Source organism: Mytilus trossulus, unplaced genomic scaffold (assembly GCF_036588685.1).
Source record: "Mytilus trossulus isolate FHL-02 unplaced genomic scaffold, PNRI_Mtr1.1.1.hap1 h1tg000024l__unscaffolded, whole genome shotgun sequence".
Taxonomy (NCBI): domain Eukaryota; kingdom Metazoa; phylum Mollusca; class Bivalvia; order Mytilida; family Mytilidae; genus Mytilus; species Mytilus trossulus.
This window is the reverse complement of record NW_026963290.1, coordinates 8008273-8034211: the sequence shown is the minus strand read 5'-3', so window position 1 is coordinate 8034211 and position 25939 is coordinate 8008273. Positions and strand designations below refer to the sequence as shown.

Sequence of the window (25939 nt, the reverse complement as noted above, 5' to 3'; positions counted from 1 at the left end):
CACCTTCTCCAAACTTTTTATATTTTTACAGTCATATCACTACTATATAAATTACCTGATAAAGTCTAACATAGTTCCATGTATTTGGTAAACAGTCTTTCCCTGAAATAAGCAGATAGCACACTTTACAGTTTTCTAAAAATTAAACATGTATAAGCACACAGATAACTTTTTAATGCTGTACATATAATATTTGTTTGTTTTGTGACGCTTACATTTTGTATGCATGTGTACCTCTTCCTTATGCAAAAATAATATGTATCATCATACACTGCTATTGATTTTATCATCAATCGATACTATTCACTATATATTGAACTTTATATTATATGTAGGTGTGAACTAAAATTTGATGCATATTTTGTTTTATGCATTTAAGCTGAGTAAATTGGTTTTTAAAATAAACTTTAGAAAAAAAATCAATTATAGAAATGACATAAATATTTCCAGTTAACAAAATTAATCATTTTTAACAGACTTACATTTTCATTCAATGTCTGGTAGTGTAATGGTGGATACAAACTAGAAGCTAATTCATCAATGGCAGGACTTAATCTGTCTACAAGATCTGCTAAATCATCAAGCTGTGTGACCGTCTGCTCACTATTACAACAAGCATTCTTCTTAATTGTGTCCTTTGTCTTTTTAATCAATGATTTAGAAGCTTTCAGCAATCCAAGGCAAGGGCCAAGTAATGTTTTATCTCGTTCTGACCATGTGTTTTCATTATCTGATCCGACATCTTCATCAAGGAGTTCATCAAGGTCATCTCCTATACCACCACTGTCGACAGCCTAGAAATTAATCATTACAAAAATAAATGGACCAATTTCCAATTATAGGATTTGGTGTATAATGAAACTTTCAGCATTATTGGCTTTGAGGCTGCCAGTTTGTATCAGTTGAAGGAGCTGGGGTTCCCAAAGAAAACCACAGATTTTGGACAGGAAAACTGACAACGCTGGTCAATTAAGATTAATGCAAGCTGTTGTTTATGATCAGCTATGGTTTGAAAATGTTTCCCTTAGTTCATATACAGGTATCTTAAATTTAGGTTAAGGAGGGTGCATATGACATCAATGAAAAGAAAAAAAATTATAATTATTAATGCTAATATCAAAAAAGAGAAGCTTGTGATTTATCCTTTTTCTTGTAATTTCATGGTGACAGTCACTTTTAAGCTTAAAATTTGCATATTGTTTTAATATTAGAAATAAATCCTTCATGTCATGCTCTATGCTCATTCTCACATTAGGTAGGCATTATATTTGGTGATATTTTACACTGAGTGATAGAGAGGTGTAATATATGGCAAAATATAAGACATGTAACGCCTACCCATGGTAAAATGAGCATAGAGCATGACATGAAGTCCCTTAATATTTATACATGTACCTCTTGTATTTCTTGAAACACATAAGTAGTCAACCATTGTGCCTCACATATCACTCTTTATCAATGGTAAATTGTTTGTAATGATACACCTTATTATAAGTACACCTACCTCTTGTATTTCTTGTAAAGCATCAGTAGCCATTCCCTGTGCCTCACATAAAACCTTTAATACAGCTTCTCTATTGTCTGAAAGTACAACACAAAGTAAAGAATAGAATTATTGTCATAGCTCAAGATCAAAGAGATATCACTTTTGATTGATTTCTATCAATTACAAAAAAATGCTCCCTATAAAGAGTTACACTACGAGAAAGCTTGATATCTAACAATCATAATTTTAAAGCTTTCTAAAATACATTTGATTCATTAAAATCATATCTTCTATAAATTTATATAGAACTCAGCTGATCAGTTAACTTTTTTCTAATTTTTCAGGAAAGCAATGCCTCATACAGGAGTAGGTCCAGTAAGACCCCTTTTTGGCCCCAAAATATGACAGTTTTACAAAATTGTTAAAATGTATGCTTTTAGTTATTTATTGGACAGTTGAATGCTTCTGCTACATAAATATGGGCTGGTTTTGACAATACGATGTGCATATATCGAGTACTAGCACCATAAAGTCATGCTAAATTACTGAAATCTTTACAATTCTAGCATTTTGGTTAAATTTTAGACGGTTTCCGTGTAAAACGAAAGTGGCTGCATTCGTGTTCATCCAAAATATTTAAATTAAGTTGTATTTGATGATAATACATAACATATATAAAGGTTGAGGATGAACACAGATGGGGCCACTTTCATTTTTGACAATAAACATCTTAAAAGAGACATTTTTCAGCATATTTGGTAGAATTTTCATATTTGAGCTTGAATCGGAGCGTTTTTAATGACTAAATTAGTTAAAATCTTTCACATGAATTAATTGAATCAAATAAAATAGACATTTTAAAAGTGTATAAAAAGTGGTCAACATCTTTCGTCAGATGAACCTGAAATTTGAGGCCAAAATCAGTCCTTACCGTACTCCTTTCTTGAGATGAAATTTCTGATGGTCATACAAAAGTCATCTTAATTAACAGTTCTTCATAAGTCCTTGAAGGGCGGATCTGGTCATTATTTTAAAGGGGGAGGGGGTTCCAAACCCAGGAGAAAGGGGGGTTCCAACTATATGTCCTAATTTAAATGCATTGATCATTCAAAAAAAAACCTTCCACTGAATCTACCACTGCCTTGTACATAAAAACTTCTAAAATTCTTTTTTTGATTTTTATACTTTATTACCTTTTGGAATCTGAAGAAATATATCAGCACCATTCCATACATTGCCTGTGGACTGTAACTGTTCAGATGATCTGGTATATAAAATATTGATACTGATAATAAAACATAGGTCTTGACAATTAATTATTATCAATATTCATAAGTCAAACTGTTTTGTTTAAAAATTATCTTTATGCATTGCTACATACAGTTATATTTTGCTAGCTTGAAATATATGTGTCAAAAAATAATAATTATGATAATGGTGATAAAATATCCTAACTTTAATTTAGAAATGCAAGATTTTTTTAAGAACAATACATGCACACAGCCTAAAGGATCACAGCTTTTCTTCAACAGGAAAATTTCTCTCTTTACAGTTCATTTTCTCGTTTCTCCTTTTTATATAGATTAGACCATTGGTTTTCCACTTGTAAGATTTTGCATTAGTAATTTTTGGGCCTTTTTATAGCTTGCTGTTTTAGGTGTGAGCCAAAGCTCCTTGTTGAAGGCTGTACCTTGACCTGTAATGGTTTACTTTTATAAATTGTTATTTGGATGTAGAGTTGTCTCATTGGCACTTATACCACATCTTCCTATATCTATTTATAGAGATATTGCACGTCACAGATCAATTTGTTGACATAAAACTAATAAACTACATGTATCAACAGGAAGTTCTAAACTAATCAAATGATTTATTTAAATAAGTTTTAAGTAAGAGTTTTACTTACCCACATCCATATTGCTTAACAGCTTTAGCTAAATCAGTAATACCCTGTATTACATCTACCACAGCATTCTGTGTGGACTTTCTTAATCTAAGACCTAACAAAAGCAAACCATTTAACTTATTGTAGTAAAAAATAACCTATTGAACAATCGATCCAATTCAAGTAATATTAGAAATAAATTAATGAATGAAATCTTAGTTTCATCTGTTAAATGAATACAGTCCAGGGTTTCCACTGGCATTCGCCATTTTCGCAATTTGCGAAAAAAATTTAATTGTGGCGATTAAAATTCGTCATTGGCGAAAGAATTTGGCGAAAGAAATATATATCTAACGATATTTTTTTAGCCATCTTGTTTATTTACATTTTTCGGGTTTCTCTGACTTTACCGATCAGACAATTCTCGGAATTCAACTTGAACTCATTAAGAATTTGACAGAATATCAATAATCAGCTGATTGCATTTATAGCTATGGTCAGCTATCGACATCAAAGGACTAATTAATAAAGATGTTGATTGTATGATATACAAATACCAATATATAAATGGCTCCTGTTGCATGTCACAAAAGGGATTTATTAACCACGTTGCGATGCACGTGTTAGAAGCAAAATTTTTATGCTTCCTCTCCTTCTTTTAATGGTAGTCCAGAAAACTGTTGTTATGACGAAAAATGTTCAAAAGCAAGGAAGGTCTCTGATTTAAAACTTTAATTTATATCCTTGATTTGAGTGGGTACTTTAAAGTCATTTTAGTGACAAACGTGTTTCAAGCATATAGTTTTACTTTATTTACGATGGTCTAGAAGTAGAAAAGAAAACTGTCGTTATGAAGAACTCTATTCAAAAGGTTGGCATGAGAGTAACCCTTCAATGTATGACTACACCTTGCACGAGGGATCAATTTCAAGTGATAAGATGTTTTGTTTTGTTGTAAAAAACGCTTCTTATTTATGGAATGTGGGGTGGGGGGTCTTGGGGTGGCAGGCTGGAAAAAAAAAGTAAATTAAAAAAAATATACTGTTAACCAACTTATTTTCGCGAGCGATTTATTTTCGCGACTTTCGCAAGTAGAAAAAAACACGAATATAAATCGTCGCGAATATGTAAAACTTTGATCATTCCTTATTAAACTACATCAAGTCAATCAGAAAATCGCGAAATTAAATAGCCGCGAAATGGTCTAAAAAGGGTAAAACGCGAAATAAAGTATCCGCGAAAATAAGTTGGTTTACAGTATATATTTGCATTACTTGGCGAAAAAAATATTAAAGTGGCGAAAAATATATTGTTTTACCGAAAGAGGTGGCGAAAAAAATAATTGACCCAGGGGAAACCCTGGAATACACTCTTACGTTCCTTTGTATTAAGGAATAAAATTTCAGCTGAAATCAACAGCACATTCAATGCTTTCTGGATGTTGAACACCACTTCATATTATTCCATGAACACCACTTCATACTGTTCTATGTACACAACTTCATACTGTTCCATGTACACAACTTCATACTGTTCCATGAACACAACTTCATACTGTTCCATGAACACAACTTCATACTTTTCCATGAACACAACTTCATACTGTTCCATGAACACAACTTCATACTGTTCCATGAACACAACTTCATACTGTTCCATGAACACAACTTCATACTGTTCCATGAACACAACTTCATACTGTTCCATGAACACAACTTTATACTGTTCCATGAACACAACTTCATACTGTTCCATGAACACAACTTCATACTGTTCCATGAACACAACTTCATACTGTTTCAAGAATCTGCATTACACTCTTTCATCAATAATGGGTTTTGGAGTGTATATATAACAGCGTATATTTTAATTCAAAAACTATTAAATGTTTTACCACAACCTTAATTTGAATGAATGTTTTTCTTTACTTCAATTATGAGTGTTAACAAAGTTATGTCTAGTTAAAGTTTATTTGTGTGTTGAGAGAGTGTCATACTTAGTAAATCTCTTATGTGCATTAATACGCTTTATGTGTATCCGTAAATGAACTAATTCTCAATCTCTGCATCACTGAAATAGAAAGTTTGATTTTATTTTTTTTTTCTTTCTTGTTTTCTTTTAGCATATTCAAATTTATATGTATCTGTAGAGAATATATCCTACCTTGAGACTTAGGTAAGCAGTAATATAATGATACTAAAGCTAAAGTTGTTTTCTCCACTCCTGTTATCAATGATTCACACTCCTGCAAACAAATCTTTTGTGTAGATTTAATTGACGAACGTATAAAACCCATTCAACAAAACTGTTTCTAGTATTTAAAATAATGTAGTCATCCAGCCTATTAGAGCCTAGAATTAAGCAACCCCCATACAAACTTTGGTAGCCTTTCTTTCAGTGTATAAGTACATAAGTTTGACATGACAATAAATATGTGTCATTACTGTTGTCATCATCATGTGTGTTTCTTGAAATGAGTTTTGAATGTAAAAAATCAAATTATCTCCCTTGAAAGATGGTAAATCATGCTTAAATGCTAAATTATTCCTTCCATAATGTAATATATAGCATTTTTCCCCTCAACTAAATTTAGAAAAAGGTTGAAATATCTTTGGTGTAAAATTTATCTGATTTCTCAAATAGTGACCAAAATAAAATTCACGATATTTGAAATTTACCATGTGCAATGTTTGAACAAAATATAATACATGCCATTATGGTCTCTAATTGTAGTTTAATTTAACATGAGCAGAATGCAGAATAAAAAGAAATGAAGCTATTTTTATGATGATAACTGTATTCATTGATTATGATATAGCCAATAGAAGGCAAGGGAATATCATCAACTTTAACTGAAACATATATTCACTTACCTGAGAAGAAGGCAATGGAGGGGAAGAAAATGTCAGGGATAATTTAGTAGCTTCATGTGCTATAGCTTTAAATACCAATCCTACAAAAAAATACAAGCAAGAAATAAATAAAGTTATCATGCAGCAACCAGATACTTAGATCCCAAATGCCACCAAAAATAGTTATAATTCATTAAATGCATTAGAACAGCTATGCTATGATCTTATAAATCAAACTTTGTATTATTCTCCCGTTAATTTAGAAATTTTAACCAGATGCTCTGCAGGGCGCAGCTTTATACAACCGCAGAGTTTGAACCCTAAACAGTTTGGGTAAGTACAGACACAACATTCAAGCTTGATACATGAATCTCTGAATTTGGATTGTGATTAAATAGTTGACACAACATAGGTTTCTGACACAGAATGAATGTGGTCTAAGAACTTAAACTTAAAAACAAAATTTAAATACATGGTTAGATTCAGCATATCAAAGAACCCCAAATGCAAAGAGTTCAATTTTTGATGAAATCAAATAAAAGTTCAATTTAGACCTCAATGTGGACCAATTTGATAACCGGGTCCAAATATAAAAAATCTAAATAAATGGTTAGATTCAGCATATATCAAAGAACCCCATGTATTCAATTTTTGTTGAAATCAAACAAAGTTTAATTTTGGACCCCGATTTGGACTAACTTGAAAACTGTGCCTGTAATCAAAAATCTAAATACATGGTTAGAATCAGCATATGAAAGAACCCATAGGATTCATTTTTTGTTGATATCAAACTAAGTTTAATTTTGGATCTTTTGGACCTTAATGTAGCCGATTTGAAAATGGGACCAAAAATTAAGAATGTACATACATGTGTACACAGTTAGATTCTGCATATGAAAGAACCCCAAATATTCAATTTTTGATGAAATCAAACAAAGTTTAATTTTGGACCCTTTGGACCCCTTTTTCCTAAACTGTTGGGACCAAAATTCCCAAAATCTTTCCCAATCTTCCTTTTGTGGTCATAAAGCTCGTATTTAAATTTCATAGATTTCTATTTACTTAAACTAAAGTTATAGTGCGAAAACAAATGTGTCTTTGGACGACGACAACTTCGATGACGCCAACGTCATACCAATATACGAAGTTGTATAAAAACAAAGGCTCCACCCCCCAACAGGAAAATTTTACCTTAAGAGGATTTGGCTATTTTTCACAGGCTCCTTTTAGGTGACAGCTACCTTTGTATGTTGGTATTTACCCCTTTTTGGTATTCAAATTTTTTGGTTTGAGCATACCTAATGAGGTTGAACAAAGATAAGCAATTATACAAAAGTAATTTTCATAATCATTACCACTGTATTTTTATATGTTTTCAGCCTTCACGCTTAACTTTTGAGTCCACAAGCCAGATCTCAATTTTGGAAAATTTTATATGGATTCTGTTGGCTTGTAGAGAAGAATTTCACAAGCCAATGCCATAGGACTGGTGGTTAAGCATGAAGACTGTGATTTGGTCTACATTCATATTTTTCAAATCGTTTTGGGACAATCAAGAGTGAAAAATAATGTCTGAACAATTTTTACTTATATTGAATTTAGAAATTATCTGACACAAGTTTAGGATTTGCAAATTTGTCAGACTATGTCAAACTGAATATCCAGTCAGATAAGGAAGAAAGGGCAAAGGTGTCATAATTTGGCCTTAAAAATTGAACTCTTGTTATATCACGTATACAGGTATATCCAAACATGAATACCGGTATGTCCTGTATACCAGACCACTCCCAGGACATGTTTTAAACTGTGCAATAACTCACCTAATCTGTTCCAGTAATCTTCTGCATCAAACTCAATACCATCAGTTTCTTTAGTTTCTCCACCTGTAAAATATAAATTTAAACAGGTTGTGTTTGGTTGTACATTAAAATAAACACTTCAGTATTAATTGCTATGTTTTATTGTGAAGTAATATATGAGGGAGGGGGGCAGAACCTTTCTCAAGACATAGGGATCAGGTGTTTTTAGGCTCAGGATTTCAGGATCGATCCAGGATTTTCTTTTTGGAATTTTAGGATGTTTGGATTTATTTTTTTTTAATTTGGGACCTAGGGATTTCATGTTTTAAAGCCTGGGATTTCGGGATCAGGACCCCTCAGACCCCACCTCATAATATATGATAATCATCAATTATGGACTTTTTCATAATATAATGACCTGTTCAAATCATATTGACCAAGGACAAAGTATGAGGTTTAATATATCCTAACAGGTCCATATATTATACATGTATGTATCTATGCTATTCAATGATCCTTTTCCTTATTCATGTATTCTCTATAAATATGTCCCTTGTATGCCCTTAATTGGTTATAAAATAGGTTCTTGTTCTATGGCTGTCTCATTGTCCCAACTTATTTTCAAAGACAGTCATTTAATCATTTCAATTTAGTCAAAACTATTTTTTTATACAGTGTGATCATGGTGATTGGGCATTATAAACAGTCCAAGTTGACAGATTAAAGAAGGTCTTCATGGGGGTAGTTTTCATGAGGAATAACAATTCGCCAAATGAGGTTAAGGGCAATGTTTGGTTCATGATCTGATAAAATGTACACTTTCTTTATGGCAATAAGAAGATCGACTATTTTGACTTATCATGTTATTGTTTTTCCTAAAAACAGTAATAAAATTGAGAATGGAAATGGGGAATGTGTCAAAGAGACAACAACCCCACCAGAGCCTGAATCGCTCACCTTAATTTTTTTGGTTAAATCTCTCATCAATGATAATTTTGGCTTTTCTATTTATTTAAATGTTCTTTGAATCGTCCTATTTTCATGATTTTCTTCAAAAGCAAAAAAAAAATCATTTTCTCCTATGTTCTATTTTAGCCATAGGAGCTATGTTTCTGACATACAAGGAAATGAAATATAAAATTTATACTAGATACTCTGAAACTCATTTAGCCTAAGTTTGGCTGAAATTGATACAGCAGTTTCAAAGGAGAAGATTTTTTAAAGTAAGTCAACATGATGAACAAATTGTGAAACCAGATGCTCCGCAGGGCGTAGCTTTATACGACCGCAGAGGTTGAACCCTGAACGGTTGGGGCAAGTATGGACACAACATTCAAGCTTGATTCCGCTCTAAATTTGGATTGTGATTAAATAGTTGACACAGCATAAGTTTCTGACACAGAATGAATGTATTCTAATGAACTTAAAATTTTTGTTTTCTCTTAGAGCAATTCACTATATATGCTGTTGAATATTAATCCTCTCAAAAAAATGTTTGAAGAAATTTTCTTTTTATTTATGAAATTTCAAATGAGAAAAATTGAACCCAATTTTTTAATCACATCCCCCTTTCCCTTATTCCAAAACTAATTTCAATTAAAATATTCTCATGGAGTTTGTAACAATTACTACTCATTTAAATACATCATAAAATATTTAGATGTAAAAAAAACTGCTTGTTATCACTGAATGGTAAAGATTATTTAAATTTATCAGTTGGTAGTAAAAAGTGAATATACATTGTATATTGTATATAACAAAGATTTAAGTTGATTCTGGACAAAGAAAGATAACTCCAATTAAAAAAAATTTTGCAGATATTTCTTGCTTACTATACTGGACAAAGAAAGATAACTCTTAATTAAAAAAAAATTGCTATTTCACAATATTGTGAAATTAGATATTTCTTGCCATTGCACAATACTGTGCAATTGAAAAGACTTGCTATTGCACAATACTTAATATAATAATTTTAGATCCTGATTTGGACCAACTTGAAAACTGGGCCCATAATCAAAAATCTAAGTACATGTTTAGATTCAGCATATCAAAGAGGCCCAAGAATTTAATTTTTGTTAAAATCAAACTTAGTTTAATTTTGGACCCTTTGCACTTTAATTTAGACCAATTTTAAAACTGGACCAAAAATTAAGAATCTACATACACAGTTAGATTTGGCATATCAAAGAACCCCAATTATTCAATTTTTGATGAAATCAAACAATGTTTAATTTTGGACCTCGATTTGGGCCAACTTGAAAACTGGGCCAATAATCAAAAATCTAAGTACATTTTTAGATTCAGCATATCAAAGAACCCAAAGGTTTCAATTTTTGTTAAAATCAAACTAAGTTTAATTTTGGACCCTTTGGACCTTAATGTAGACCAATTTGAAAACGGGACCAAAAATTAAGAATCTACATACACAGTTAGATTCGGCATATTAAAGAACCCCAATTATTCAATTTTGATGAAATCAAACAAAATTTAATTTTGGACCCTTTGGGCCCCTTTTTCCTTAACTGTTGGGACCAAAACTCCCAAAATCAATACCAACCTTCCTTTAATAGTCATAAACCTTGTGTTTAAATTTCATAGATTTCTATTTACTTATACTAACGCTATGGTGCGAAAACCAAGAAAAATGCTTATTTGGGTCCCTTTTTGGCCCCTAATTCCTAAACTGTTGGGACCGAAACTCCCAAAATCAATACCAACCTTTCTTTTGTGGTCATAAACATTGTGTTTAAATTTCATTGATTTCTATTTTCTTTAACTAAAGTTATTGTGCGAAAACCAAGAATAATGCTTATTTGGGCCCTTTTTTGGCCCCTAATTCCTAAACTGTTGAAACCAAAACTCCCAAAATCAATCCCAACCTTTCTTTTGTGGTCATAAACCTTGTGTCAAAATTTCATAGATTTCTATTAACTTAAACTAAAGTTATAGTGCGAAAACCAAGAAAATGCTTATTTGGGCCCTTTTTGGCCCCTAATTCCTAAAATGTTGGAACCAAAACTCCCAAAATCAATACCAGCCTTCCTTTTATGGTCATTAACCTTGTGTTAAAATTTCATAGATTTCTATTCACTTTTACTAAAGTTAGAGTGCGAAAACTAAAAGTATTCGGACGACGACGACGACGACGACGACGACGACGACGCCAACGTGATAGCAATATACGACGAAATTTTTTTCAAAATTTGCGGTCGTATAAAAAGTCTTTAAAGGGCAATAACTCCTAAAGGGATCAATTGACAATTTTGGTCAAATTGACTTATTTGTAGATTTTTTTTGCTTAACATTTTTGCTATTAATAGTTTATCTGTATCTATAATAATATTCAAGAAAATAACCAAAAACTGCAAAATTTCTTTAAAATCATCTATTCAGAGGCATTATACCCAGTCAGAGCTCAGACATAAACAAGTCTATTTTTGTTTTTGACTTAAATAAGTCGAAACATGTATTTATTATAAAAATGTAGTTTCAATTTTAGACTTATCTAAGTCAGAAAATGACAGACTTAGCTTGTTTAGGTCTATTTATGTTGGTGAAAAAACTTAATGTTACTTTGTGGCCAAACTACACCACCTATGACAGCAAAAACCTTTATGAGAGTTCACAAGGACTTGAGCTATCTGTATTTAATTATCTAATTGAACATCCTTACTAAACACAGATGTTTTACCTCATTAAGTGTGATTCCAGGTGGTTGCATTGTTAGGTTAATTAACATTATCTCCGATTTTTTAGACTCTCATTCATATTTTTCTTTAGAAGACAAAGCATTGTTTTTCAATGTGGTTATTATTTGATTTAGATGCATGACCTCCTTATAAATATGCGTGGGTCTTGAAGTTAACCAATTTTTGATCACTTATGGACTTGTAGGAGTCGATATTTGCAACTTTTTGACTCTGGTCAATTATTTCTTGTTTAACACTATTGGACTTATTCAAGTTGTATTTTGTCTTACATTAAAGGGAGACAAATCCTAAAAGTTACAAATTTAGACCTCTATGAGTCAAAAGCAGATTCAGACTTGTTTATGTCTGAGCTCTGACTGATACCTGAAAAACCAGTTACCCAATTCGGCTGAAAATTTCAGGACAGGTAGACCTTGACCTAATAAAAACTTCAACTTCTTGTCTTATTTGCTCTAAATGCTGGAGTTTTTGAGATATAAGCCAAAACTGCATTTTACCCTGTGTTTTATTTTTAGCCATGACGGCCATGTTTTTTGACGAAATAAAAAATAAAGCACAAACTTTATGTTATACACCCTACTGATCATTCAGTTGAAGTTTGGTTGAATTTGGTTGAGTAGTTTTAGAGGAGAAGATTTTTTAAAGTTAGCAAATATGATGAACAAATTGTGAAAAAATGTCATTAAAGGACAATAACCCCTTAAGGTGTCAATTGACAATTTTGGTCATATAAACTCATTTGTAGATCTTACTTTGCTGATCATTTTTGCAGTTTACAGTTTATCTTTATCTATAATAGTATTCAAGATGATGACCAAAAACTGCAAAATTTCCTTAAAATTTCCAATTAAGTGGCAGATCCCAACAATGGGTTGTTTGATTCACCTGAAAATTTCAGGGCTGATAGATATTGACCTAATGAACATTTTTTACCCATCTCAGATTTGCCCTAAATGCTTTTGTTTTTGAGATATAGGCCAAAAACTGCGTTTGACCCCTATGTTCTATTTTAAGTAACGGTGGCCATGTTTTTTGACTGATCAAAAATCAAGGCACACACTTTGTGCAGGATAATCTCAGGAACAATCATGCTAAGTTTCATCCAAATCCATTCAGTAGTTTTAGAGGAGAAGATTTTTTAAAGTTAGCAATTATGATGAACAAATTGTGAAAAATTGTCATTAAAGGACAATAACCCCTTAAGGGGTCAATTGACAATTTTTGTCATTTTTAAGTTATTTGTAGATCTTACTTTGCTGATCATTTTTGCTGTTTACAGTTTATCTTTATCTATAATAATATTCAAGATAATGACCAAAAACTGCAAAATTTTCTTAAAATTACCAATTAAGGATGTACACCTCTGAGGAGCCAAACATTTCTAGAATTAAACTTTTTTTCTAACCCTGTTTTTTGGGTTCATATGACTGTAAAAAATAATTGGTGAAGAAAAAATTATATGGTGGTGCACTTCTTTCTTTGCTACAGCCCTTTGAAAGTACACAATTTTGATGATTTTCTCATTTTTCATCAGTTTTTACCTATTTTTGGGCTATAATCATGAAAAAAAAATCACATTTCCACAATTAAACTTTTTGTCATACTTTCAATAAAGACAAAGGGGACCAATCTGAATAAATTTGAATTACAAAAACTATAGGTAGGTGTTAATATAAGAAAGTTTTATCATATTTTGATGCTTTTTTGTGCCAAATTTACCATGTTGTCAATTTAGTAAATTTGTGATTTTTCTCCGTTTTAAGTACAAATTGCATATTTTTTCAACTTCTTTGTTATAAATGTTTGAAAACATACATATCTAAGAAATTTGAAAAGAAAAAAGGGATGTGGGATGAACATGTTTCTGGTAAAATCATTTTTTGTATCCCTCACCCATTTTCTCGAAATTTTGGCTAAAAATACTGACTTGATTGGTAATAAAATTTGAAAAATTGATTACTCAAAAACTACTCATTGGAAATACCCAATTTTTTCACATAGTTGAGTTTGATTATAACTTTTTTTAAATGCATTCATATTTTTCACTTGCATGACTTGTACCACATGTTTTAGACATAATTCCAGAACGAGATTTCAACGAGACTGAACGAGACTGAAATGTCAGAAGAATACATCCTTAAGTGGCAGCAACCCAACAATGGTTTGTTTGATTCATCTGAAAATTTCAGGGCTGATAGATCTTGACCTAATGAACATTTTTAACCCACGTCAGATTTGCTTTAAATGCTTTAAATTTTTGAGATATAAGCCAAAAACTGCATTTGACCCCTATGTTCTATTTAAAGTAACGGCGGCCATGTTTTTTGACGGATCAAAAATCGAAGCACACACTTTGTGCAGGATAATTTAAGGAACAATCATGCTAAGTTTCATTCAAATCCATTCAGTAGTTTCAGATGTTTGAAAAATTGTTAACGACGACAGATGACGACGATGACGGACGCCAAGTGATGAGAAAAGCTCACATGGCCTTTTAGGCCAGGTGAGCTAAAAACAACAGCAGAAGGTCACCAACAGGTCTTCAATGTAGCGAGAAATTCCCGTACCAGGAGGCCTCCTTCAGCAGGCCCCTAAACAAATATATACTAGTTCAGTGATAATGAACGCCATACTAATTTCCAAATTGTACACAAGAAACAAAAATTAAAATAATACAAGACTAACAAAGGCCAGAGGCTCCTTACTTGGGAAAGGCGTAAAAATGCAATGATGGCAATTATTTGAGAATTTGGACAAATCATGATAAGGATAGTTTGACAAACTCACAGGTGCTTGAGGACAGGATCCTGTATGAGCCCCATATAGTCCCTCCCCCCCTTTTTTTTTATTTATTCATAAATCACAGATCTTTCGATATATATCACTTATTTGTACCATATATATACTAATATACCATATTTATACTCTAAATATGCATGTTTACTATCAACGTGAATCTCGACTACAGGATCCTGTCCTCAAGCACCTGTGGACAAACTTCCATAAAAATTCTAACCAATTTCTTCTTCTAATAATTTGCATACCACCTCTTGTGTATTATCCCAAATGACTATTTACACATGCCCAAAGGAAACATAGACGCTAACTGCAGCTGAAAATGAACTTTTTATACCTGATCTATAATCTTCATAGATTAGAAAGTTAAAATTATCTTGATGATTAGAATTCATGGGGCAGATGTTGGGAAACTGGACTTAGCGTTAAATTATTGGATGTAAATGCATCATAATCATATTCAAAACAAGTCTATGTACATGTATGTGTGTTTTCTAGCCCTGCATTTTACCAGTCAAAAGTCATGAAAGTATTATATATCAAAATATTAATAAAGATCTATAGTTGGTCTCATTGGGGTCTAAATCTATAGTGAGTCGCATTGGGGTCTAAGTGTGACATGGGATTGCTGATTTTTTGTAAGCGTGACACATGAAAGTCAAATTATTGTGGTGTGAAAACGGGAAATAAGTTCTTGGGGGGGACCCAGGAAATGACAAAAAAATGAGAATTGCTTACGCACATAGTGTCAGCAGGATACGGGAATCTGACATAACAGTAAGAGGGATCCGGGATCAGAACCAACCCCCACCCCTCCAATGAGACCCCCTCTATACATTTCACAACAGGATGACAGGCACAGCATGGTCACATAATCTTAATTTACCAAAACTTAAAATTGTGTCAAGTGTGATTCACAACTGTCCTTATTCTTTTTTCTCCTTTTATCTGGTATCTGTCTATTGTTCATGTTACCTTTCACTTGATCTATTGCTATTGCTAAATTTGCTGTTAAATTGTGGAGTAGTTCAACATATAAGTTTTCTGCCATTTCCGTGTTTGGTTTAGAAATTATTTACACATTATTTTCGGATTTTCGGGGTGAATCTGCGTTTTTTTATGAACAGTCTAGAGAATAAAAATTCCGTTGTCATTCTCAAGATTCTCGAATCAAACACATTCTCACCTTATAATAATTATAAGATCTTATAAAATTGTTTAAAGAACATTACGAAATGGCTGATGATGAATTGGATGCCATAAGGGCCAGAAGAATGGCAGAACTTCAAGGGGTAAATCAAGGCACAATGAATGTATAATTCTGACAAACATGCATGTGTTATGAATTTTTCTACAGTTTATAGTCACTTCGGCACCTAGTTAAACTGGTTTGGAACAAACCCCCTGTATGGTGATTATATCTGTATAGAGGTATAATCCTTCTATAGAGGTGTTAAAATTATCCCTCTTTAGACATGTTAGAGGGGTATTTTTGTGGTATCAGGTCCATTCGCCCCCAATATACTTTCGCACCCTACACGTTTACACCTTGCACGTTCACACTGTACATGTTCACTCCCAATTTTAATTCAAATTTCAGTTGAATAATTGGAAAATCATGATTGTTGTTTTTAATTGCTTTCGTGTAAATACTGAATATAGCTTGGTATGATATTTTAAATGAAAAACACAAAAGGTAATTGTTTTAACAGTTTGGACCCTTTAATTGATCTGAAACAATGAAACAATAAAATATAGCAATACGCTATTATACATGTTATAACCAAAACATGTTAAAATTATTCAACACAAAAAAACACCCCAAAAAAACGTAGTCATAATCTCACTTCATTTTGAAACAAGTCAATAAATCAAAGTTATAGCAATACACTAACCAAAACATGATTAAGAGTTATAATTATCAACACAAAGTAAAACTGACAGAATTCGACTTTAAAGGAATAATATTTTTTTTAACAAACCGTACACTATCCAACATGTCCAAAACATGATTAAGATTTATTCAACACAAAAAAAAATGCTGTCTCACTTTATTTTGAGACAAATGAAAACAATAGGGCTCTTCACGGTTAGTTCAGCCATGTTGAATAGGGGGCAGATTTTTTAGAAAGAGGTGGAAATAGTATGAAAGTATGGGAAATCCTATGTGTGTTTCCAAGCAACTGCTCTGTTTCTATGATGTTCCCGTATTTTTGCCCCCTATCCAATATGGCCGAACTAACCGTGAAGAGCCCTATTATACTTATAAGAATACTACTTGCCAATACTTGATAATAAAGTTATTAAACGCAAAACCAATAAAAATTGGGCGCGAACATGAAGGGTGCGAATGGAGTTTGGGTGCGAACATGTAAGGTGTGAAAGTGAAAGGGGGCAAACATGAGTGGGTGCTAACATGAATGAGCGCGAACGGACCCGGATTCTGTTTTGGTTTAGACTGGATTTAAATCAAAATAGAGCAGAATGACATTCCCTACTTATTATGGCAGTAACCTGCAACAATTGATGTACTTAGTTTAATATGCACATGCCCAGTTTGATGCTTATCTGACTAAATATAAAATCTATTGTTCATCCTGATTGAAAGCTGTGATGATCAGGTAAATTCTACTCACTTATGCCTCACTGAACAAAATTTCTATTGTTAGATTTAAAATGAAATTAAAAGGTCAACTATTCCTTTTGTTGTTAATCAGGTGTTCAGATAGGTATACAATAGATTGCAAGTTTTGTCACTAAAGCAGAAAACTGGCTTTCCCAATCTTTAGTAAAGTGCATTTAATGCTAGAGATTATAGCCAATATAACTAGAAAATGCCATTCTGCCCTAATTTGCTTTAAATCCAGTCTAAACAAAAATACCCCTCTAAAGAAGGATTATCCCTCTATACAGGTATAATCACCATACCCAACCTGTTAAATCGGACTCTTTGTCAAATCGCATCCGGTTTACATCAGCACACTACATGTAGATAGTTATTTCGGTACACTAGCTGTGGAACCGTAGGTGTTCTAAAAAATAGGTCCTTTATTAGTATGGTTCGCAAATAGTAAAACAATAGACGTTTACACCTTATCACTAATCCTGGCCGACCCGGCCGCTTGATCTTTTGACGTCAACAACAATCACTTTTCCATTGTGGCGTCAGATATTTTGTTTTAGGAAGTCAAAATTTTTTTGGAACCTGTGTGAAATCCAGTAATGGCGGACACAAAGAGATAAGGTGTATTGACACTTGCATGCAAATGTGTCCGCCATTACGTATAATCACACAGGTTCCTTTAAAATTTGACATCATAATTTAAAAAATTTAACATCACTATTAAAAAGTTATTGTTGTTTGACGTCAGAAGGTTATTGGTAGTAGATCTGAGGTCATTTCAGAGGCAAAATTCAGCTTAATACCAAAAGTTTAAATACGTTTATAACACAAGCTAATAGCTATACACCTTATCCCTATTTGTCCGTCATTACTGGACATCGCACAGGTTCCCTTTAACTTATGATGTTATAATTCAAGATACATGTATCTAATGCCACAATGAAAAAGTGATTGCTGTATAATGTCAATTGTTCCAGCGTGACACATTCTCAATTCAGCCAGGAACAGCAATAAGGTGTATTAAAGACCTAAGACCCCTAGGTTCCACAGCTATTGATACCCATGATCATGAATCATAGTGATTAAAAAAAACCAAGTTTTACAATTAAAATATTGCAGATCATATAAGACTCTGTTTTTATACTACGGTACCCCCATAGCAGAAGGGGGAAAGGGGGGGCATTAAATTATACCTCTGTATAGCCAATCTTAACACAGTGTAGAACACATGCGTGTCAACTGGCATATATTTCAGCCCAATAAAAATCTCTGATGATTTAGGTGTTATATACTCTCAAAAGGATAGGGTATAATGTACATCAAATCCAAGAAATTACCTTCAAAAACAACAAAACCCAGAAACACTATGCAATGGACATAAAAGCACAGTGTTCATTAATGTAAAAATGTGGGGTAATTGATAATAAAAGTTATGTTTTAGAATGTTTATGTTTCCTGTATGGAAAATGTTTGTTGGGAAAACATTACAATGCATTGTAGATAAGGCAGGAAGCCAGTTAGTCTCCAGACAACCAAAGTTGTGTTAAAAAGTAGAAAGTCTGTTTAATAATTGAATTCTTAGAAAAGTTTTTTATTGAATGTATAATCCTTTGATGTTGTTTAATTTTTTATGTCTATTAAAAGTATCATTTTTAAATCATTTTTTAGGGAGGAGGAGGACAGAATATGCCGAGTCCAGAGGAGCAAGCTGAAAGACAAAGACAGATGAGTGATATGAAAAATGGCATCCTCAGTCAAGTACTGGATCAGTCTGCTAGAGCGAGATGTAAACTTTGTTTTATTAATTTAGCTTACATGTTTTAATTAGGCCCATTTGTGAAGGCACTTGTTGTTGTACCTTAGCTTTGAATAATATCTAGATCTTCTCCTCTAAAGCTATTGCCATTTAGAACAAACATCATACTTAGAGTACATCATCCATCATGTATCTTGTTTTTACAATATATGGCTTATAAAATAGTACATGTATGTGTTAATCCAGTTACATCTAAAAAGAAATTAGGGTAGGTACATGTAGGTAGGGATTTTTTTTTAATTTTATGTTTTATTTTTACATTGAGCCTATTGGAGAAAAATTCAGAATTAAATAAACAGTGCTTAATGAAAAAGGACAAAAAAATCTTTAGGGTATGCTATTACATGTATTAAGACTAAAAAGTAGGGTAGGTAGCGTAACTGGAACACATACTTTTTAGTTTTTGGCCAAAGATTTGTCCGCTGATCCAACCAACGAGGATGACCACCTTTGTTAAAACTAGAACTTACTTTCCTTGTAGAGGTTAAGTTGTCAAGCCAAGGGTTACAATCTGACTTGCTCCTCTTCTCCCTTGTAGTACATATGTATTAGATTGCATACAACCTAAAAGTTATTGTGTATAAAAAAGAAGATGTGGTATGATTGCCAATGAGACAACTATCCACAAAAGACCAAAATGACACAAACATTAACAACTATAGGTCACTATATGGCCTTCAACAATGAGCAAAGCCCATACTGCATAGTCAGCTATAAAAGGCCCTGATAAGACAATGTAAAAAAATTCAAATGAGAAAACTTATAAACGGCCTTATTTATGTAAAAAAATGGACGAAAAACAAATATGTAACACATAAACAAACGACAACCACTGAATTACAGGCTCCTGACTTGGGACAGGCACATACAAAAACTAGTATCTCAATTGTTTGTAAAACAATTGAAAGGTCTTTCCTGTAAAAGTGATGTTTTCGTGATGTACTTTGTACGACCTTTCGTTTGATATACGACAAGCATACCTTCTCAAACTTTTCGCTTTTAACACTTTTAAATGACCTCATCTGCCTACATTTTTGAGATCGGAAGTATGATATATGTAACAGAGTAGATGAGCTTTCATTTGATATGCGACAACGCCATGTCCTAGAAAGTTTGATTTTTGTACTTAATAACCCTATGCAACTAATTTTTGGAGGTCGGGAATTTGATATTTCAAATGTACACATCATGACCTTTCATTTGATATACAATAACCCTATCTTAAAAGAAAATTTATTTTTTGCATTCAATAACCCCATCCAGCTCATTTTTGGGAGACGTCAATTTAAAATTTGAAATGTACGCTTTATGTTCTTTCATTTGATATGCGACAACCTTACCATCTGAGAAATTTGAATGTTTGCACTAAATGACTCCCCCCGTCCCCCTGGGATGAAAAGGGGGTTTAAAATTTTCATTTTATATTGAGTTTGTTAAGACCTTCAATTTGATATATCAGATGACCCCATTTGACAAAGTGCAAATAATGATGCAATATCAACTATATAAATAGAAGTTATGAAACTTACAAAGTCAATGCAAAACTTCAACATTTCAAATTGAATTTTTGGTGTTTTTTTCCATGGAATGTTTTTGGTATTTGGTCAAACATATAACTATGTTAACCTCTTTAATTTCTAAAACATTTTAAGTGGTAAGCTCTTGTTGATTCAGAAATACATGCCTCCGCTTGCAAAACTTCAAACTGCATTATCTCTCAAACAACAAAAGATATCTCAAATCTGTTAAATGTTAAATGATCTACAGTTAAAGGACAACATTATAGAAAATGAATTGGGACAATTTCAAAGTTCATCAAGGTCACAATAAATCATCAAATATATGATGCAATACCAAACTTGAAAGCCCAAAATTGTAGAGACATGGGACTATCACCATTCAACTCAGGACCACTTGACCTTTCAAATATCACAAGGCCAAGGTCAAGCTTGAAATTGCAGCATAATTTTTTTTGCACTTAGTGACCTTTGACCTTGGGTGCAAATTTAAGGTCACATGAACTTAAGATTATTGGTGTAGGTCCCAACTCTTTACAACTTCTGGTTCTCGAGATACAATATTTCTAAAATTGTGTATATTTTTTCAAGGGAAATAACTCCTTATAAGGGTTAACAACAAAATGATTATATATGTTTATTAACATTGCCATCTGGTCTTGTACATGTTGCCGTTTTCAAATTGATTCTATCTTGATATTTTTTTGAGAAAAATGTAAAAGAAAGAAATTGCTTCAAGGGGACATAACTCTCATAGGGAATGATGAAATCCTTAGCAGCCTCATATGATAACACATCATGATGAGATCTAACTATTGTCCAAATAAGGCATTGATATCTTCAAAAACAACGAGGGGGGAGGCCATGTCGAAAAAAAAAACCAATAAAAGGGAGATAACTTTTAAAGGGGATGATGAAATCCTACACAGCCTCATCTGGTAATACTTCATGATGAGTTCTACAGATGGTCCATATTTGGTCTTGATAACTCCAATAGAAACGAGGGGAGGCCTTGTCAAACAAATGCTGGATTAAAAAAAAAAAACATGAGAAAAACAATAAGGTCTTTCCTCACAGAGAGGAAAGACCTTAATAATGTGGCGGGGTTAAACATGTTTGCGAGGTCCCAACCCTCCAGTCTTTCAAGATTTTTTCAGATTAATGTGACAGTTACAGGTCAAAATATATTTATTACTAATTGCTTCAACGTCCTAATTTTATTCAGGTGAAAAATTATTAATTTTAAAAACATTTAATGAAGTATTGATTTAGAAAATTAGAAGTTGTTGTACACAAAGTGTATGGTGGCCAATGAGACAATTATCCACCAGAGATCAAATGATAATCAGAGAGATATATATAAGTTAACAACTAAAGGTCACCAATAACTTTGGATATTTATAATGTATTTCTCTTTCTTACATTAATACTGTGTCATTATGTTTAATATTTCATTATACTCTTTACTTGCAGTAAACACAATTTCTTTAGCAAAACCAGAAAAAGCCAAGATGATAGAAGGCATGTTAATGCAGATGGCGCAAAGTGGTCAGATACAAAATAAGGTATGTGTGAAATAATCATAGAACACATTCATTGTAAATGAGGTATGTTTTAAATATGTATTGAAATAATTTGTTTAAAAACTATTCAAAAGTTCATATATCAATGTTGTTGGGTTTTTTTTCTCGTGAGAACTACACTGCAATACTTCTAAGATAAAAAAAAGTTCATATAGTCCAGTCAAACTAAGATTTAACCTCAAACTAATAGCAACAGAAAATGTTTTAGTTCTAATCTATAGCATTATGTCCTTTATATACAGTGAAAAAAGTCCCATAAAATCTAACTTGAAGGGAAACTCAAAATCAACATTGTTAATTTCCTATGGAAATTATTTTGGAAGGGGAGATAACTCTTGCAAAAATGAGTCTTTTTGTCAGATTTGGTTGCTTTTCTTGAAATTTATGTAAAGTATGATACTTTGATGGGATTATAAGTTTGTATTTGACTATAACTTATATAATCTTCTGCTCACGAAATGTACAAAACAAAATTGTTATGGGTAGTTTTATTTTTTTCTGGCATTTTTCATTGAAGAAATTGCAAATTTGAAGCTTTGTAACCATTTTGAAAAAATAATGTGAAAATCTGGTATATTATATTTTTTCAACAACTTACTTATCTAAAGAAACTTTAAACCACAAAAAGAAGAATACATGCTCAATTATTTTTATTAAATTTGAGATTCTTTACATTGATATGTTGAAAAATTGAATAAATGGTCAACTAATGAATTACGAAATCTAGATTATAGCTTGATAAAATATATGAAAACACCTTTAGAGTTGTTTTTTATACTCTAAAGACTGCTAAAATATCAAGAATCAATACATTCTGATGAATAGAAGCGGTAAAGTTATACTTTTTTATCAATTTTTTTTTATATTTCAGCCTTTTTTGCAAGAGTTACCACCCTTTTCAATGCAAATCTCCATAGAAATTTTAAATTGTGATTTTTTTAATCTTCCTCAAGTTAGATTTATGGGACTCAATATATTTAGCGTATAATGCTAAAGATTAAAACTTACGGTAAAATATCTTCTGTTGCAATTACTTTCGGGTTAGGGTCAAATTTATGCTAGATTGACTGGACTAATACTTTCTTGCAATTTCTACTGGAGTAGATATCCTAGATTAACATGTTTTATCTACAACAACTTTAAGTACAAAGACTACATATTATTTTTTCTACATTCAGATGCAGTTCAGCAAATTTTGATATGCATAAAAAAAAATCACCAAATGACTTATATTTTATTGTAAAAAGAAATAAATGAGAATTACACAACAGGTTTCAAAAAAATGATTCAAAAATGAAAAAGAAAGTGATTCAATAAAATAAAAAAATAAAATACCATAGGAAACTAAAAAATGAAACAATCTAAATACACTGTACATGTATATATATATATATGTTGTGTACAAGAGTTTTTGTACAAGTTATAAGTTTTTTGACACTTACCTTTTTGCACCAGGTAATACAGTTTTGTCTTCTGAAATGTACCGGTACTAAATTTCCAAACACGGCACTAAGACTACAAAGATATGCCAAAACAAAAATAGTAATTTGCGATTTGAACTGGCACAACTCTAAATTCCCAAAGGTGGTGACAGTTGTGATGTTAAACAAATGCTTGGAATATTGTAGTCTTTGTGCCGCGTTTGGAAATTTTAAAATTGTACCAGCGTTCACTTAAATTGTATAAATTTCAAGATTTAATAGAGTCTTAATTTGAATTGACATGATTCATTTGACATCGTGCTATTACAGAGGAAGGATATTCTGTTATCCAAAATATCTAACATATTGTTCGTTTAATTGTGTTTTTTTGGTGATGTTGTACCCTTTTAGACTTGTTATATATATATAAAATATGTTTTTGTATTAACACATTGCACAGTTTTATGCATCAACAATATATGAAAGAATAGATATAATGTTTCTCAAATCTATGAATATTTCAGCTTGGTGAAGATCAGTTAAAAGGACTGTTAGAAAAAGTCAGTGAGAGAACAAACAAAAAAACTACAGTAAACGTATGTTCAATTAATTAGACTAAAAACTTTAGGAAATTAAGTGGATATTCATGAGACACCCATCCTAGCTGCAACCTGAACTAAGCATATACATGTATCCAAGAGTTAGCACTTTTATTATGCCCCTGACTAGGCATTTTCAGGAAGATTTAATAATTGAAATTTTGTTTAAAAGAGGCATAGCTGAAAACTATAAAATTATGTGATCCTGAGATTGCGGGTTACACATCCTCTACCTATTCTTTCCTGTTCATAAAAATAACAGAACATTTTCATTTTCTTCCCTGAAAAATATTGATTATAGATAAATTTCTCTTCTGCTCAGTAAAAGTGAAATTTTCAAAACTTAATTCAATTTGATTTTTTATAATCCATAACATTTTGTCAGACATTCAAATGTAGCTTTGTCATGAAACAAAATTCTGCAAATCAGCATTTTTAAGATGAAAATCATCTCTATGAAGTTATTTTTGTGGGCTAATCCATTCTATAAATTATAAATTAAAAGATCTTTTAGCAATTCATTATTTTCTTTTATTGTATTTTTAGTTTAAGAGAAGAGGATTAGACGACTCGGATGATGAATTTTAGAAAGATTGTGAAATACCTGCTATAATGTATGTGGAGGAAGATGTTTGACATTCTGTGATGGTAGTGAGCCAGAAGATTACATTGTATGAACTGTGAATGGCCTACAAATGACTTGTTAATATTTAATGAGAAGCATGTATTTATTATCTGTCCAAAACAAATGTACTAAATATATAGAACTAAAAAATGTAAAAAATTTATGGGTAATTAATTGCTTTATAGATTGATCTCATTGTATTTGGAAAGGAATGTTTCATTGTTAATTACAAATGTAGTTTGTATGAAAAGATTTCTTCATTTTAGTTTAATGCTAGTTTTAGAAATATTTAATGCCCATTGTGATGGTTGAAGTAAATTTAGAAATTATCAAACATGATACACATTTTTGTAACATTCATTTGATTTGAATTGATTTTTTCTGCTTCGATAAAAAATTAAAATTTTATAGAATATTAGATTTCGAAATATAAATCCAACATGAGGTAGAATTTGACAGATGTATTTTAAAGAAACTTTTTTTTTATCTAAAAGAAATCCAAGAGTTACAGAGCATAAGAGTTTCATGCATTGCCGAAGAATATTGAAGACAAGTAGAAATAAATTAGGACATCATGAAAAATATGAACAGAATGGGGCATGAAAATTTTTCTTAAACTGAATCATTCTCATATTTTTAATGCATTTAATTAAAATGTTATGAAAAGAAGATATAAGTATTCATGATTGTAATACATAATATCACCCAAGTCTGTAGTACTTTATATGTATCTGCTTCATAAAAGTTCAAATTGTGCTTTAACAGTGATGTGTAGAAAGTATTCCATTACCTATCTATCATTACTGACTACCTCATTGTTTTAATCAAGTCATCTAGTTAAGGAATTCTATGAAGACCTATGGTAATGTGCCATGATTAGAATGAGATGTTTGCTTCCAATGTTGCAATATTATGTATTTATTGCTTTCTTGTGTATGACCTTTTTACCAAATAAAATTTAAACTAAATGACAAACATAGTTATTTTATTGTTTTTATGCCATGGGCCTCATAATCTGTTTGTTCTGTTGTTACCATTAGTTTATAATTTAATTTTGGATGTAACACGACTTCTGATTGGCTGATGTTGTTTTGTAATCAGCCCATAGTCATAATTTAGTCATATGACCGTGACATGATCAACCTTTTTAGTGAGCTTTTCTCATCACTTGGCGTCCGTCGTCCGTCGTCGTTAACTTTTAGAAAAATCTTCTCCTCTGAAACTACT

At 31.8% G+C, this 25939-nt stretch overlaps 2 protein-coding genes across 2 annotated transcripts; one reads left to right on the top strand and one right to left on the bottom strand.

Annotated features, from left to right (window-relative positions):
- Positions 1-15639, bottom strand: LOC134698872 (cyclin-D1-binding protein 1 homolog). Its single transcript, XM_063560546.1, has 9 exons — positions 15504-15639; positions 8044-8106; positions 6245-6324; positions 5535-5616; positions 3393-3486; positions 2680-2750; positions 1505-1581; positions 483-794; positions 1-102 (listed from the first exon to the last, which is right to left on the bottom strand). Exons 1-9 carry the CDS (start codon positions 15577-15579, stop codon positions 52-54), a joined length of 906 nt encoding a protein of 301 aa, XP_063416616.1. The 5' UTR covers positions 15580-15639; the 3' UTR covers positions 1-51.
- Positions 15602-25296, top strand: LOC134698873 (programmed cell death protein 5-like). The gene is made up of 5 exons (XM_063560547.1): positions 15602-15820; positions 18820-18937; positions 21958-22049; positions 24013-24084; positions 24634-25296. The coding sequence occupies exons 1-5, from the start codon at positions 15764-15766 to the stop codon at positions 24673-24675; spliced, it is 381 nt and encodes a 126-aa protein (XP_063416617.1). The 5' UTR covers positions 15602-15763; the 3' UTR covers positions 24676-25296.
- Positions 25297-25939: the final 643 nt, after the last annotated feature.